Below are 18130 nucleotides of genomic sequence, written 5' to 3'. Positions count from 1 at the left end.
ACTGCGTGGCACTTCCCAAGACCTCTCCAGAGAGGGGGATGGTGGCAGCGGGGGGAACCTGTAATAGAAATCCCATTCGTAGCCCCTCGACATAATCAATGGCTCTGTAGAGGAAAAATGCATTTTCTCCTGGCCATAATCAAGTGTTAGAAAGGAGGCCTGAGAAGGAATGTAGAGGAACCTTCTCTTAAAGATCTCTTACCTCACGGCTGCCTCGGGGAAACTGAGGCTTATCATATGCAAATCTTCCTTCTTTCCCATTTAGCTGCAGTTCTCCTTTCTAATCTTCTCTCCTCTCATCCCCCTCCATCGGGACAGCCCCTTTCCAAATTTATCCCCCTAGTTTTAAAGATACAGTTCAAACAACCTCCTCTGCAAAGACCTTCCCTTGCCAGGCAGAAAAGTTCCAAATGTGTCCACCTTTCAAGGCAGGGAACAAGAGATTGGCAGGAGGTCGGCCTGACTTTAGACTTGAGCCCGAGCCTTTCCCTCTCCTGGACAGTGCTCTTCAGGGCTCTGCACAAGGAGCTGCACACAGGGAGTTCTCAGTCAATACTAATTTGTTAAGATATTAATTATTTATGATCAGAGTAACTGGGTGAGAAACTATAAGGAGGAAACCAGCAGCTAAAGAGAGGATAAAGGAGAGGACTCTACAAGGAGATTCTTTTATTTATTTATTTTACTGAAGTACAGTTAATTTACAATGTTGTGTTAATTTCTGCTGCACAGCAAAGTGATTCAGTTATACATATATATACGTTCTTTTTCATAGTTTTTTTTCCATTATGGTTTATCACAGGCTACTGAATGTAGTTCCCTGTGCTCTACAGCAGGACCTTGTTGTTTATCCATCCTATATATAATAGTTTGCATCTGCTAACCCCAAACTCCCAATCCATCCCTCCCCCACCTCCCTCTCCCCAACAAGGGGATTCTTTATTCCTATTTAGTACTGGGATATCTGTCCCAGGTCCTTCCTGCCCCGGTATAGGGCACAGCAGGAGAAAAATCCCTCTTTGACCCCAGGGCTGCCTGATTGTCTCTGTGAATTTGGTTCACGCTTGGCTCAAGAAGAGAATTGCTCAGCTGTGACTTGGTGACCAAAATCCTAAAAGCTGCTCAAAGTTTGTCAGAGCCGGGAAAGAGTGGCAGTTGTGAGCGCCTGGGCTCCGCCGAGCTTTACTGCCAGCCAAGGGTGACCAGCAGGGCCGAAAAGCCCCAGCATCTGTAGAGCATTGCTACTGATTTCCAGAAGGCTGACAATATTTTTTGCTGTCAGTTGATATCATGGCCTCATTTTTGAGACACAGAAACCTCAGCACAGAAAGGAAAATCAATTCGAGTCAGTAGTGGAGTTGAGGCAAGAATGTCCTGTCTTGCAATTCGAATCCATTTGCTCAAGTGACTTGGTGTAGCCATGTCCCCTCTGGATCGCCAGGCCACCAGCTCGTGATGCGACTTGCTAAGTGCAGGGGGATGAGGCAGGCAAGCTTCTAGCCGTATGTTTCTGTGAGTGTGTAAGACCATCTCTTTCATGTCTTCTCTGACTTTTCGCATCCACTTAGGCAGTCAGTGGTGGGTTGGTTGGGGGCTGGTCTTTCTAGTCACCTCCTGCCTCGCCGGAGACCTAACCGGTCCCATCCTCCCTCCAGGGTATCTACAGCTGCATCCACGGGGTGGCCATCGAGGAGCGCCAATCCGTGATGAATTCCCCCACCGCGACCATGAACAACACACACTCCAACATCCTGCGTCTGCTCCGCACGGCCAAGAACATGGCCAACCTGTCCGGCGTGAACGGCTCGCCACAGAGCGCCCTGGACTTCATCCGCCGCGAGTCGTCCGTCTACGACATCTCCGAGCACCGCCGCAGCTTCACACACTCTGACTGCAAATCCTACAACAACCCGCCCTGCGAGGAGAACCTCTTCAGCGACTACATCAGCGAGGTGGAGAGGACTTTCGGCAACCTGCAGCTGAAGGACAGCAACGCGTACCAGGACCCCCACCACCGGCCGCACAGCATCGGCAGCGCCAGCTCCATCGACGGGCTCTACGACTGCGACAACCCGCCCTTCACCACGCAGCCCAGGTCCCTCGGCAAGAAGCCCCTGGACATCGGCCTCCCCTCCGCCAAGCACAGCCAGCTCAGCGACCTGTACGGCAAGTTCTCGTTCAAGAGCGACCGCTACGGCGGCCACGACGACCTGATCCGCTCCGACGTGTCGGACATCTCCACGCATACGGTCACCTACGGCAACATCGAGGGCAACGCGGCCAAGAGGCGGAAGCAGCAGTACAAGGACAGCCTGAAGAAGCGGCCGGCCTCGGCCAAGTCCCGCCGCGAGTTCGACGAGATCGAGCTGGCCTACCGCCGCCGGCCGCCCCGCTCCCCCGACCACAAGCGCTACTTCAGGGACAAGGAGGGGCTGCGGGACTTCTACCTGGACCAGTTCCGCGCCAAGGAGACCTCGCCGCACTGGGAGCACGTGGACCTGACCGACATCTACAAGGAGCGCGGCGAGGACTTCAAGCGCGACTCGGTCGGCGGGGGAGGGCCCTGCACCAACCGCGCGCACCTCAAGCACGCGCCGGGTGACAAGCACGGCGGAGTCGGCGGGGTCCCGGCCCCCTGGGAGAAGAACCTGGCCAACGTGGACTGGGAAGAGCGCTCCGGGGGCAACTTCTGCCGCAGCTGCCCGTCCAAGCTGCACAACTACTCGACGAGCGTGGCCGGGCAGAACTCGGGCCGGCAGGCGTGCATCCGCTGCGAGGCGTGCAAGAAGGCCGGCAACCTGTACGACATCAGCGAGGACAACTCCCTGCAGGAGCTGGACCAGCCGGCCGCCCCGGTGGCCGTGACGTCCAGCGCGTCCGCCGCCAAGTACCCCCAGAGCCCGACCAACTCCAAGGCGCAGAAGAAGACCCGGAACAAGCTGCGGCGCCAGCACTCCTACGACACCTTCGTGGACCTGCAGAAGGAGGAGGCCGCCCTGGCCCCGCGCAGCGTGAGCCTGAAAGACAAGGGCCGCTTCCTGGACGGCAGTCCCTACGCGCACATGTTTGAGATGCCGGCCGGCGAGAGCGCTTTTGGCAACGGCAAGGCGGCGGCGCCGGCCGCGGGACACCACCACCACGGCAACCATGGCAACCACGGCAACCCCGGCGGCGGCGGCGGCGGCGGCGGCGGCGGCGGCGGCAGCTACATGCTCAGCAAGTCGCTCTACCCCGACCGGGTCACGCAGAACCCTTTCATCCCCACTTTCGGGGACGACCAGTGCTTGCTCCACGGCAGCAAATCCTACTTCTTCAGGCAGCCCACGGTGGCAGGGGTGCCGAAGGCCAGGCCGGACTTCCGTGCCCTTGTCACCAACAAGCCGGTGGTGTCGGCCCTGCACGGGGCCGTACCAGGCCGTTTCCAGAAAGACATCTGTATAGGGAACCAGTCCAACCCCTGTGTGCCTAACAACAAAAACCCCAGGGCTTTCAATGGCTCCAGCAATGGGCATGTGTATGAGAAACTGTCTAGCATTGAGTCTGATGTCTGAGTGAGGGAAGAGAGAGGCGAAGGTGGGTACGGGAGGGTCGGGGCTGTGGACGTGTGGTGCGCATGTCACAGAGGGTGACGGGGGTGAACTTGGTTCCCATTTGCTCCTTTCTTGTCGTTTTCATTTATTTATGGGATCCTGGAGTTCCGATTCCTTCTGAGGGCGACCCTGGTGACCAGAAGCATCTCTGCTCCCTTTCCAGTCCCCTCCTCCTTCCCGGTCTGTCCATCCTTCCAGTTCCCAGTTCCCGCGAGAGGATACGGTGGGCTCGCTCAGCCGGCGAGGGCGGAGTGGTTGGAGGAAGTGGCCACACGCGAGCTTGCTCCTAGCGTGGAAGGACTCTTTGCCACCCACTTCGAGTGAAGCAAGGAGAAGCAGGAGGAGGCCACGGGAGCACAGGATAGCTCTCCCCGAACTGATCTTTATGTTTAGGTGAGGAAGCAGAAGCGCCCCAATAAGCTCCTTTAGCATACTGCCTGTGAATGAAAAGAGGCTTTTGCTAAATTCTTGTTGCTTAGATGGCGTGTGTTTGGGGATCGTGCGCCAAGCAGAGGGTGGGAAGCCATGTGTGTTTCTATATAAGCCAAAAAAAAAAAAAAAAAGTTTGCTTCAGTTCCATGAGACTTACTGGTGGTGAACTGGAATGAAAGGTCATTGGCGTCTGATGGAAAGTACATCAGAGCACTGTTTCGTGGTGCATTAGAGGCAAGGAAGGAGGGACTGCGTGTGCATGTGTGTCTATATACACTTGCACACGTGTTGTCTGTACACGCCTGCCATCAGGCCTTTTCATGCGGAGAAGGCAACCTGACTCATAATGTTGTTTCTTTCAATATCCCTAAGCACCGGGCTTGTTTTGGCTTATATACAAACAGAGGTGGTCCTATGTTACCTGAATTTGGGCTGTCTCTCCCCTTCACCCTTCCCGAATGAGGAGAATGGAAGTTCTTGACGGAGAAGTTCCTGTGGTCTAGACAAAAACGTGGGTGAGCAATCGTACAAAAATAATTCCTCCGTGGTTGCCAATACATTCCACCAGTTTTGGCCAAGAACTTTCCAGGAAGGCTAAAGGGAAATAGAAGCAGCCAGGATTCTTTTGGCCTGTACCTGAGGGCAGAAGATTGTACAAAGCTCGTCTGAGCTTTTTAGACCCTCAGCTGGCCAGTTTGTGGGGAGGAGCTAAGTAAGGTGTTGAAGGACAGGGGGGTCGTTTATGGTCGGGTAAGTGAGAGAGGGGGATGTTTTCAATGCTTTGATCCCTTCTTGCTTAACCTGGAGCCGGGAGAGCAGGCTTGTTACCCCCCTGAACTGGCCACAGCCGATAGGGAACCACCAGTGAAGAGGCATGAGCTTGCTGCACGAGTACAGCTCGGGAAACAGTGGAGGGAAGGGAAGAGGTTCGGAAGTGGGGACGGGAGGCGAGAAGGGACTCCCCCGCTACCCCATTGGGTCTGGCTCCCTGCGGATGTGACGCTGAACCCAGTGCGGACACTCTCTGTAGAAACCCCTCCACCTTCCTGCAGCACCTCCTTCCCCTCCCAGATTGTACCAGTCAAGAATTAAAAAAAATATATATATATATATATATATACATATAAAACTCCAGGGATGAGGGCACTGGCAGATGTGATACCCCCTTCACTCAAAGTTGGAAATTTGAGAAGGGAAACGAATACTTGTCAATGCCAGTCCTGACACTTGGGGTAGGCGTGTTCCGTGGGTCAGTTCCACTGTCCTGCCATCCTCCCCTTACCCAGGGTGGCAGCCAAAGAGCCAGGTCAGTTTGGAAGCTTGGCTGCAGGATCTCCATGTTGCACACAGGACACACAAACCAGAAAGGTGCTCGTCGTCCTCTGGAAGGAAGCGGCCATGTCTCTTCAAGTCCCACCCGCCCCAACTCACCTCCCTTCCTCACCCCCCAGCCCTTGACTGCTGCCCCCACTCTCCTCCTTGATTTTTACCTCAGTATCTTTCATTTTCAAGCCAACCGAAGGCCTTGTAAAGCTTTGTTTTCTTTCTAAAACGAACCTGGGGGCAAGGGGCTGAACCTCTCGCAGATTTGGAGAGAGGAGCACGGAGTGCTTTACCTTAGATTCAAGGAAGGACTTGGAGAGAGAGGACACAGGGCGTGAGACATCTCCAGGAGGAGGAAAGCGAAGGGCCATCAAACATTCTTCGCCCCGACTCTGTCCCAGGTCAGGGGCTCCTCCCTCACTCTTCCTCTTACCTCATCCCTTTCAAATAAAAGAACCAAACCGACTAACCTAGCGAACAGCAATCTAGAACAAAGGGGGCTCTGTCGTCTCCACTGGTGACAGAAATCAAGATGGTGTTTATTTCATATGTAAATATTTTGTTTTCTAATTAATTTTGTATAGATAAAGTGTTCTCTCGTGAGTATTCAGGGTGTTGGCCGGAGGGAGCGGGGTCGGGATGGGAATGAAGGGGGAAGAAGTGTTTTGTTTCGGGGTTTCATTTTCCATTTCGGGGGAATTGTTTTGTATGGCTTTCGCTTCAGGGTGTCCGGAGAACAGTGAACGGGAATGGAGGCCACCGTGGTGACTAAGCCAGGGAAGGGGCTGTGTGTCCCACCTCCCACCTCACCAGTCTTCTCATTGGCCTGTGAGAAGTAGTCATGCCTGTCGGCCTGGGCTTGACGTCAGGTCCAGTTTGGCTCCAGGCAAACCCCAGGCCCAGCTCCTATCTTCCAGGTAGACCATAGATCACCAGCATCCGTGCAAAGTCAAGCTGGTGGCGCCATAGCTTCCCTGTCGGCACCGAGGGTGGGAAAGATTCCCCAAAGGGCTTAAACCAGAATTGAGGTCAAATCAACCCCTCATCCTTGATGTGGCTGAGAGGTTTCAGGAAGCTCAGTCCTAAGAAATCTCCCCGCAGCCCCCTCTAATGTTTAACAAGCACCTCAGTCACTCTGACTCTTTTCTTCCTACTACCTGGGCTCCAGCCCTCTCCCCGGCCCCCTCCATTCCTCCTTAGAGATCAGCGCTGCAAGCACACCCAGAAAATTCCCACGAGGTCTCCTTTCTTGAAGCATGTGCTATCTGGTTACAGGGAGGTAGCCCTGGATACATGTCTGACAAATGTGCATGCTTTTCCAGGAAAGATTACCGGCTCTACTCAAAGCTCAGTGGCCAGAGGATTCTCTTAGAAAGGTCTCAGGAGTTGGGTTTAGAGGTAGAAGGGTGAGCACAGGAGGGACAGTGCCAGTAGTGACTTTATATTTGCCTTGTCCTTGCTTCTGCCATCAGGAAGGTGCTATTTGCCTCGAGCCAGGTATTCAGAACCTGCCCTTGGGTTAACCAGACAAGTAGAATTTCTTTCACTGGACCCTTGGCTTTGTGAAGGGTGGCAGCCTCTCTCTCTTTACCACCGTATGAAATTTCCAAATCCATTTAGCTGAGATATTACATTACATTTTTGTCCTATCCTGCCATCATCAAAAGCTGTCAGCTGGGTAATTCCATTTCTCTAAACCCCTCTTTGGCCCCCGTTGGTCACTTCTCTTCAACTGAATGTATGAATTGAGACCAAATAAGATATTCATGGCCTGCTCAAGAAAGCTTAAAGGAAGGAAGGCTGAGCCATGCCAAGTTCTAGATGTTAACTTCATTGCAAAATAAGAAGCCAGGAAAAATGCATGAGGATGAATTCAGCTATCAGCCCCATCTCTTCCACAGATGGGTCTGGACAAAGACCCAGTCTGTCCAAACTGTGAGATTCCACAGACACCCTCGGGAGCGCTAATTGTTCCGACTTTCTTCAGAGTCCGTGCTTTCTATCTTCCGTGTCCTCTATCATTCCCTTCCACTGTGGAAGTGAGTCGGTGGGTGTGGTCCTATATCACTCCTTTCGGTGGCCATGCTTAAATCTCAGCATTTCTGCCAACTTTAGGTAGTCTGACCCTTGAATTTGCCTGAGTCAAGAGTGTGCACACCCTTCAGAGTGACGCATGTACAGTGGATCTTGTAATTTCAAAGTATGTCACTGTGTTTCTTCAGCCAGAACGTGGGAAACGTCCTTGATCTGAATTCCCCTCTACTGGCCACAGCCATATTGTGACGGAGGGAGAAAAAATCCCAAATGATTCCATTAAATGTCGGTGGTGTCAGTAGTGCCAAAACGCATGTGTAATGTGATAAAATAGGAGTCGTCTAGAAAATTAAGGGAATATCACCCGCCCAGTCTTCCATGGCCGTCAGAAGTTGCCCAAGGGTGAATTCTCTGCATGGGAGGTGAAGAAACTGTGTTACCAAAACGCAGCGCGCTGGTCACCTGCACATCTCATTTAAGGACTAGGGTTTCTTGGGGGTTTTTGTTTGTTTGTTTTTGTTGTTTGTTTTTTGGTTTGGTTTTTACTTAGTTCAAGATTTAGGGACAGCATAACCAGATTGTTTGGGCAATAACCTTTGGAAAAAGCTATTCCAGAACTCACTTTATTCTTTTAATTCCCATCTCTTTAAAAAAGCCCTCTCACTGCTTGACACCCTGTGTGTGTCTGTTTGGTGTGTTAGGAATGATTCAGATGTGTGCATAAATGATGCAGCTGCAGTGCTAATAGGATGAACGCATTAGGCATTTCTAGGTATTGTGGCCATACCTTCTGTGCTGTCTGAGCCCAAAGCCATATAAGGAATGTGTGCTCAGTAGACTGCCAGATACTTTGGTGGAGCGTTTCATTCTTCACTCGCGTGTCAAGAGATTCTCCTTCCTGTCTAAGGAACTCTTTATGGGTGAGAAGCAGCTCAGGGTAGACAGTTACCCTGGAATGGGTCTGGCCTTACAAATGGCATATGGTCCATGGTGTGGCTTCAGAGGTCCTGAGAAGACCTTTCCTTTTTATTCCCCACCCCACTCCAACTACTGGCTTCCCACACAGAATTATTCCTTTAGCCCTGAGCTGCTCATCTGTCATTTAAATGAAAATCATCCCAGGAAGGGTGCCGTATTAAGCCATATTAGAAATTTAGACATTGCAACACCTAGCTTGCATTAGGGTTCTCATTTCTTTTCCTGGAAATAAAGTAATGGTATAAGAGAAGAGGCATAGCACAAAGAACGCTAAGAGTCACAGAGTAGGGAGGAAAGACACAGGTTCTAGAGTATGAAGACATTTAAACCATCTCATCTTTCTCCTGCTTTTATTTAAGGCTCATGTGACACAGCAATAGGACTCCCAGCCGGGAATTATTTTCAATAAGCAGCCACATGAATGTGTAGTTTATGAATTTCTAACATCTGTACCTTGTAGGACAGGTTAAGGGCTTTGACTCCTTCTGTAGAAAATGGAAGACTGATGTTTCTCATCTGGTACAAGTTACTGAGTAGACAACTGGAAAGATCAAATTATGACAATAAAAAGTTACTGTCATTGTCTCTCCTCTGTCCCAGTTCAATTAATCTTCCAGTGTAGCTGGGTCGTTCTATGTTCTCCACTTCCCCACCTCCATAGGGGGTCTCGGGTGATCCCAACACACACTAATGGAAGCTACTGGACTACCGGGTACAACAATTGGTGGGCAGTTCTTTTTTAGACCTACCAGGTATTTGGGACAACGCTAAAATGTAGATTCAGCAGTCTGAGAACTTCTAATCATAGTTTAGATCTAGGATTCCATTCTAGTTCGGGGGTTCCAGTATCATATAAAATCCCAAGATATCTTCATATATCCCCCCTCCATCCCATTCCAACCACATTGACTCAATCACCATGCAGGGGTTCTATGGGTCCTCTGACTTAAAGCATAGAGACCTATCTATTCTCATGACAAAGAATGCCCCCAAAAACCTTAAGTGAAAATCAGTGCTCTTTCTGTGCCTTGGAGAGATTAATTAGGTTTGGGGCTTCCAATTTACAATGCTGAAGCAAGGAAAAGGAATTTTGCCCAGAGAGTGATGGGTTCGGATAGCAGTACTGGGAATAAGTGGGCAGAGTTAGAAATCTTCCATGTTTCTCTGCCAACGTGTCCATTTGCATCCATCTCCGAGCCCATCGCAGTGAGTTTCTGGCTCTGTTCTGTGCTTTACAGCAGAGTTGCTGGTGTGATTCTGAGGGTGAGGACTCCTGATGAGAACTAAGGGTGGAAAGCAGAGCGGATGAGTAGAATTCCCCATAGCCTCGGGACTCTTGTGTGTAGAATTCGTGTTTTGGCAAAGGTGAGAGAAATGGAACTCGCTGCAAGGATTCAGGGTACAATGAAAAAGCACAACACTAAGCCCATTATAAAACTGTTATTTTAAAGGTTTGGTCTCCTCAGTTTAAACCTGAACTCTCTTTTTCGTAATTACCTTAGCGTTGTGATTTAGGGGGTAGAGCAGATTCCAGTACTCTGCAGGAGAAAAAAGTAAAAGCTCTAGTTAAATGTGTTAGTTCAATTAAACCAATGTCTGCTGAACACATATCATGCCCCTGGGCTAGTGCTGTGAAGAACATGAAAAAATTTAAAATGGAGTATATTATACTCACATATAATATGCGAATGCAAAAGCATACAATATTTAAATGGATGTATTATGTATGTATAAATAGGTGTGCATAAATGGGTAGATTTATACATGCAGGTTTAATTTTTTCTGGCTTCAGGGTGTGAGTCAAAGATATTATGCATTATATTATTTTTAAAACACTACAGAGATTCACCTCTCCCCATCGTGGCCTTGCCTGAATCCTTCTTTTGGAATTATTCCACCTCCCAGTGCTAAAACTGAAATTCCCTCTCTGACCACAACCTGGCATTTTCTATATCCTATCATGTGCCTTCCTTCAGGGTCCCTCTGTTGTTCTGGTCCATAAACCCCTCTGATTTCATTTACTTCCCTCCTTGGTCTCACCCTGTGATCACCCATATCAACTACACCCTCACCAGCAATCTCTTCCTCCTCTTGCCTTCTCACCCCACCTACCTTGCTTTTCTAACTCTGTCTCCCATTCTCCCAACATCCACTCCATCTCCAAGAACAGAAGGTCAAAACCTATACCAAAGAGCACAGAATGGATCCATTTAATCTCACCTAAACCCTACCCAGCTCAGACATCTTTTTTATTCTCCAGTGTTGACTCCCTGTCACATTCTCCAAAGGTTTGTTCATTTGTTTTTTATTTTCATTTCATCTCATCTCTTTCCTACTGAATTGCTAAGAAAAGACACCTGATTTTGCAAATTCTCACATGACCTCTCCTCTCTACCTTTAAATTTCTCCCATCCTTCACTCATCTTCGCCATCCTCCCTCCCAACTCAGTGCCCCTCTTCCCCGTACTCTGATACCCACCCCCACCAACCTCTTCTATGGCGCTCCAGCCAATAGCACTTCATTCTGTTGCATCTTTAATCCCTTCCACACACCTGCCTACAACCATCTCTAAAAACAGTCCTCAGTGTTCCACCATCTCCAAAAACAAGTCCTACAACAGCTCCTAAATCCCAGTCTTCTCTCAGTCCAGTTAGACTCTTGAATGCCTGTCCTATCTCCATTTTTTTTCTTTTCACTTCCAAATTTCTCAAAAGGGTCGTCTTTCTTTCTTCATTTCCTCAGTTAATGCGCATGACTTACCCTTTAAAATTGGGCTACATCCTGCCACTCTACTGAACTACTCAGTGGCAACATTCCAGTGAACTCCTTGTTACAAAATCCAGTAATCTTTTATTTTTTTTTTAAATTCTGCTCTTCGGCACCATGAATACCACCCTAAGTTCACCGCTGGGTAGCAACACGTTCTGGTTTTTGATCTGGTCCTCTCTCTGTGTTCCCTCACTGGTTCCTGCTGTCCGTCCTGCCCCCTCAGCATCGACTTGCCATGATGTTCTGAGCTTGACGCTCTTCTTCTTTCCTCTGTGCTTCTGTAGCAATATTTCTATTTTCCACAACTTCAACGACTCTCTGCATGAGGATGAATTCCAAATCTTCACTCCTAGACCCAACTTTTCACTTCATCTTAATGCACATATTTCCAGCCACTTCCTGGACAACTAACTTCATACTGAGTCAAATATCCAATGGAAACCAACATAATCACCAAGTCCCCCCCTTTGACTAATGGTACCCCGATTCTTTCTGTCACCAAACTAAAGATTTTCAGCCACTTTTGCCTCCTTGATTTCCCTCATCCTGCACGTCTAGTCATCTGGAAAGCCGTTAATTCATACCTTGAAAGTTTCCAAGTCTTTTCATTCAGGCCCTTCCCTCTAGTCTGGATTATTTGTGTCTTTTAGCACTGTTCCAAGAATTTATATTTGAATCTAATCTCATCAGTATCACTTGCTCAGTACAAATTAAATCATGTCATTTTCCAACTCGGAACAAAACAAACGACCCTTCAGTGGGCTGTATTTGCCACAATCCACCAGCAAGAATAACTTCCTGTTATTTGCCTGTGTGCACCTGGGCCCAGACAACAGGGGGATCACATTTTTGTCCCTTTCCTTTCCTGTACCAACTTGTTCTCCCACTTTTGTCTTTCCTTAAACTGCTCCCTTTGCCCCAAATTCTCTCCTCCCCATCTCTTATCTCATTCCCTTCTTGCATAATAGCCATCTTCCTCAATACAAGTCTTCAAAGACCAGAACATCTGGTCCATCATGTTCACTGTCTTTGTCTGCCATCCCCCGCCCCCCCCCCAAAAAACCCCATATATATGTATATGCCTTTTGTGAATGCTCATAACACTTTAATCTGTCTAGTGGCAGCCATCATGGACCATCTTATTTATGGTTATTTAGCTGATCTTGCAGGTTTAATTTTTTCTGGCTTCAGGGTGTGAGTCAAAGATATTATGAATTATATTATGCATAATATATTATGCATGGTATTATGCAGCCATCATGGACCATCTTATTTATGGTTATTTAACTATACATCCATCTCCCCTGGTAATTATAAACTCCTTGAGGTCAAGGGTCATGCATTTATTCATCTTTTTATCTCCTGTAGCACCTAGCAGTGCATCTTGTTTATGGAAGGTGCTGAAAAATATTTGATGTTATTATAAATGGTAATCGAAAAGGAGTCACTTTATTTTGCCCACAGGATACTTGAATCTGCAGTAAAACCTAAGGACGAGTCCCTTCCCATTTATCTCTGTACATCTGCACCCACCAACAGTCACTGCAACACAGGACATGTGTACATTCCCAGGTAAATTATCATTTCAGGTGGGAATTTGGATTTTTCTAAGTTTTGCTTTGTCCTTCAAAGCTATGCTGTGACTATCTTACGGTTAGTGGAGTGTCCTTGGCATACAATATGTATACATATTGTTAAGGCACAGAGGGAGAGACCGTGGAGGATATTGATCAAATGTTAGGTATCAGGAGCTTTCCAGGTGCTCTGAGTGGAGCCTGTCTCCAGACACTGCACTGTCCAGACTGAGTCTCTAACAACCTGACCTACGCTGGGATTCATCTGGCTTTGATGTAACCTCTAGCCCTTTTTTAAGCACTTGCAATACCAGAAAGAACTTGTCCCAGTTCAGGCTCATTAAGCACACAGTCTTATGGGCCCCGAACAGCGGTGCACTAGGACCAATGTATCATGCTGCACGCCTGGTATTTTCCACCTCTGTATCTATGCTAGATCAGACTTGGGGGAACTGTTTGTGCAGCTCACGACCTGTGTCTTGATGATATTCATTTCCTGGACTCTGTGTGATTCTCACCCTTTCTGAGGCTTGGACTACAGGACAACTTCTCCCAAAGGGTAGACAGGAGTTGAAGTAATCAAGCGCTTTATTTCTGATCTTGATATCACAAACGAAAGTAGCTTAGGATTTGAATGAGCTGGCTCAGAGACAATTCTAGTTTCTGAAGGACTCCTTTCTCTCTAAATGCGAAGGGATTCATAGCATTGGAAGAGACAACATCACTTCTGACCTTATGGCCCTTCTGTCACTGTAGTCTCTGAGCCGCGTTCACCTTCCCCCACCTCCTTGGTGGTCTACTAAGCAATCTGCCCTATTCCTTCTGGTCAATGTCAGTTGCTGTTTGTCCCCCTGAACACACTCTTAGAGCTGGTACTGTCCTTTCACTTACGCTGCTCTGGTAACCCATCATGTTCCCTTCTCCTGGCCAGCCTCCTCTATAACTTTCATTTTGTCATCGAACGTGAATTATTCTCCCGTGGGAGGCATCTTCTGCCACTGTGTGCTAATTTAAAGCATCCTATAGAGAACCAAGCTCAAATAAGTTACAGGAAGTGGCAAGTCTCTTCTTCAAAAAAAGTGAACAAAGTCCATTCTTCATTGAGACAGGAGCGGGTAGAGGAATTATTAAGGGCAAGGTGGGGCAAACTGTGACAACTTGGGAAGCACCCTAATGAAAATTAAAATGTAAGTCTGGGGGAGAATTGTTCTTCTCAAAAATCCCATTAAATCTAGATAGTCCTGCTCCAAGGAATAGGGATAGTTAATGTTTTCGAGCAAAATCCAGCTCATTATGTTATGACACTTTTTTTTTTAACCAGTTGAAACAAATAGTCTGATAATAGCTGGTGGAAGGGTGTAGAGGTGCCATCCTCATGAAGAAGGACATTCATGGATCCCTCTTGGACGAGTGGAATGAAGAAGTTTCCAGGGAACTCAGAATATATCCAGAAGGCAGCTTTACCCATGAGGTGTTCATGTCAATTTTTGGCCTATAAATACTTACAAAAGCAGAGGAAGGGTAGCATAGGAGGAAGGGAAAGTACAGGGGGTCTAGAGGAGAGCAGCCCTTCATGTCACAAAGCCAGGAGCTGCACCTGCGTCTCTGGGACCCCCACTGGCTACTGGTGTTGATGGTAGCTTTGGAAAAGAGCAGGACCCAAAGCTGATGACCTTTCAAGTGTCTGTTCCTTTAGTCCTTTGCAGGGCGTGAAAATTCACTCAAACTTGGAGCTTGTTTTCTGGGCATGATTGGACTGAAGATAGAATTACACTTCTCATTTTCCATTTCCACTTGTAACCTGAGATGCAGCAGGTTCAAAAGCACTTTCTGAGGGCCACCTTCCTGCCCTCGTGTGTACTGGGAGTTGTTTGATGCAATGCCAGAAATACCAGGGAAGGTAACAGCCGTCCAGGGCAGTGCCAGGAAAGCCAGAGCCACATCACGGCTGCCTTCAGTGGTAACTGTGCCCGCCCCAGGATGAGGGAGGAGCCTGGAGGCCACCATACCTGTGACGTCCCGAATGTCCTCAGGGAGTCAGGCCACAGGTCAGCCCTGAGCCCATCCTCAGGCTGTGTCCTTCAGACCACAGCACCCAGAGAGCCCCTGGTCATCACCCGGGCAGAGAGGGAGTGACAGGAGCTCTAAGCCCCCAGGCTGTGGCTCCATCTCCCTCCTTGTGTTAAGAGGTGCATAGTCTCAGAGGTCTGCCAGGAGCAAGGCTTCAGGGGAAGCAGCCCCAGGAATGTGAGTTTGCTTGGCTACCGGCTGCTCTTAGGTAAGGATGTTACCTGTTTCCAGAGGGGACATTTTTTTTTTTTTTGAAAAACCAAAACATGCCTGCCTGAAATCTCAGTCTTATACAGAACAGTCTTTGTAGTTAACGCCCAATGTCATTGTCACATTTTAATTGTCATTGATCATTTTCTTTTGAAATCAAGGGCTATTTTCATGTTCCCTTTGGCTGTGACGTAGGACCCTCTGAAAATCAGAGACTAGACCATGACGCTGCCTCTGCCTGAGGTGTGCTCTTAACGCTTCCACAGATGCACCCGAACAGCGTGACTACACCTAATCTGGCCTGTCTGTCATGCTTGTGCACCTCCCCAACACACATCTCACACACACACACACACACACACACACACTCACACACACACTCACACTCCTAACAACCAGATCCCACAGTGCCACTGTCAGTCATGTTATGGAGGAGCAGGGGTGCATTCTTGGTAGATGGAAGTGTTCATTGGGAACTGGATGGACATAATTACAGTTTTTCAAGCCAGTGTTTTCGCTTTGCCCTTCCTAGCCTGTGGATCGCTGACACCTCCAGGTCTGACAGACCATCCAGGCTTTATATGAAGGGAGCGTTTTTTCTTTGTAATGGGACAACCACGTGGTTGTCCTACTGCCCGTCCCTACTGAGCCCTGTGGAATCCACGTGGTCCTCTGATGTCCCATTAGTGGATCAGTGCTAAGAGGATGGAGACGTAGAAGCCAGCCTCGCCAAGGATAGACAGGCCTGCTGCTTAGATAACTACGTCTCCATGGGTACCCACGTCTCCTCTTGACAACACCGTGAGCGGGGGTGGAGAGGTCTGTCCTCAGTGGGACGGAAATAGCAAACATACCTTGGGAGATTCAATAATTTTTCTTCTCCCAGGGTCAAGAGCAGGGAAAATAGCAAGACTTCACGTCAGCAGGAAGCAAAGAGGCTAGAGAGGCATCCAGACAGAACTCTTATTGAGACAGACATAAAATAGCAAAAATACCCTTTCTTTCATGCGAACGCAACTGGAAGACAACCAGGGCACTTACAGCCGTGTTTTCCCTCTTTCACTTATCATCTTACATTCCCATCCTCAGGTGAAGGGTCTCGAAGTGTTCTGTGTTCTGTCAGCTCCGAGCAGCCCACCCTCCAAACACCCGCACCCATGCACACACACATTGTTAGAATGAGAAGCTGAGAGAGCACAGAGCTTGCACATGTGCGTGGTATTTAATGTTTTCAAACCAGAGCCCAACAAGCCTCGTACAGTCAGCCCCGCTGCATTTTAATGATGGAGGATAGATCCTGCTGCACATAACTGTGTACTTAGGATCCCAGAAAAGAGAACAACCTTGTTACTGTTATTCCTCCTGGGACTCCTGGGCACTTTCAGTGATCAGGGCAAGTACGTTGGTTGTGTCTTGGTAGCAGGCACAAGAAGTGGGGTGCATAGAAATTTGAGGAGTCACTCTTGAGCAGTCGTAGCTTAAGTCCCATGGAAAATGGCCCTGAGCTATGGCAGTTTCTCAGCCTGACTCTGCTACCCGTGCTTGGAGAAGGATAGTTTCCAGGATCACCAGCAGCCCACTTAGACCTCCGCCACAACCATCCCTCTGAATGGCTTCCTTTGGCATGTAAATACGATCGTCTTTTAATTTTAAAGATGAAAATGTTGAAGCACAGCAAAATTAGATGAGCAGTCAGAACTAAGGTTATACAGGAGATTCTTGGCGGAACCAAAACTTGTCTGAATTTCCAACTGTCAGCCTAGCTCACAAAACAGTGCCGCCTGAATTGTCCACCCCACCCTGTGTTCAGCATCTGATGGAGGATAAAAGTCCTTAAAGCCAGGCAGCTAGTTTATGGTTTACCCAAATCTTTCCCATGAGAACCTGTCTTCTTCACAGAGCCATACACAGACACACACACACAGACACAGACACACACACACACACACACACACAGTCCACATGAGTCTACAGAGACCAGTCAAAGGGGTAAGAACAAAAAACTTAAAAACGAGAAAGGTATAGAAGAGTTTCTATAATGAAGAAGAGTTGAAGGCTAAATTAAAAAAATGGTTTTGAATTTTGTGGGGTGACACATTGTGAATAATTTTTTATCATTAAAAAATTTGTATGTAGCATGTAACCCACTCAAATAAAAAGCTCAAGGAAAACTGAGACAGAGGATCTCTTCCAGAGTGTTCCATGGGGAAGGGAGACTTAAGAATCTGCGAGAAAGTCATGATACTCTGAAGGTATCAGTGCTTTTAATCAGCTCACAGCGAAGCGGGCAACCTCAAGACAGAGACTTTTAGTTTCTTCTGGGTAACTTAGTCAAGTTCAAACACAGCAAGCTTGATGCCAGTTTTAAGGCGTGAGTTAGTTCTGGAAGCCTATGTAGAAATATAAGGAAGTTCACGTATGCAAGGAATTCCAGGAGGAAGGAATTATCCCCTGTAATAATTATTGCTGCCTAAAGCCCAGAGCCAGGGCAGCATGGACGTTGCAAAGACTAATAAAGGTCTCCTGAGAATTCTTACGAAACCTTAATTTCGCCCCAAGATGATAACGGTAAAATCATTAAGCACCCAAGGGCCAGGGAATCCTGCAACCATCTTCTTTTGCAATCCACCTGTTCACTGATGAATGATTTAAGATCAGGAAGTAACCATCAGTCTTTCCAAAGAAGATAGTCTTTAGTTTCTGTCACAGAACAGATTTTGGTTCACGTACAGAGCACGCTGCTTATACCAAGAGCAGTGAAAGAGCTCTAAGTGTCCTAGTTCAATGTAGAAATTTTTTTTTTCATTTCATTGGTCCCTCCTACCCCAGGGGAAAGATAGGAGAAGAAATAGGAAGTTGGAAAAGTAATAGCTGCTTGGGGCAGTGGAAGGTGGTGGTCTTCTGTATCATCGATCGCATAGTGTGGTCATTCCCAGAGCCTGGTTCAGGACCCTCACTCGTAGAGAGAATAGGGGCAGAGGAAGGAGGTGAGTTTTATTCTCATGTACGGGGCTGGTGTAGAAGAAGGTACTAGAGCCCTCCCTAAGCTCAAAGTTTAGAATCAAGCCAATGACAAATATCCATTCCTTTCTGTTCCCCATACACCACCTGAAATCATGATGGTATTAACAGGAAGCTAAGAGAGAGGG

The 18130-nt window shown here is 48.1% G+C and overlaps 1 protein-coding gene across 1 annotated transcript in view; it reads left to right on the top strand.

The window, feature by feature from the left end:
* GRIN2B (glutamate ionotropic receptor NMDA type subunit 2B) overlaps window positions 1-17158 on the top strand; it is a 697821-nt gene extending 680663 nt beyond the window's left edge. Inside the window, exon 20 of the mRNA XM_082352572.1 lies at window positions 1656-17158. Coding sequence (XP_082208698.1) covers window positions 1656-3551 — 1896 coding nt within the window. The 3' untranslated portion in view covers window positions 3552-17158. The remainder of the gene's footprint in view (window positions 1-1655) is intronic.
* Window positions 17159-18130: the final 972 nt, after the last annotated feature.

This window comes from Balaenoptera borealis (assembly GCF_965194805.1).
Source record: "Balaenoptera borealis genome assembly, chromosome: 13".
In the NCBI taxonomy this organism is placed as follows: Eukaryota; Metazoa; Chordata; class Mammalia; order Artiodactyla; family Balaenopteridae; genus Balaenoptera; species Balaenoptera borealis.
The sequence above is the reverse complement of the archived record's forward strand: the minus strand, read 5'-3'. Positions and strand labels throughout refer to the sequence as shown.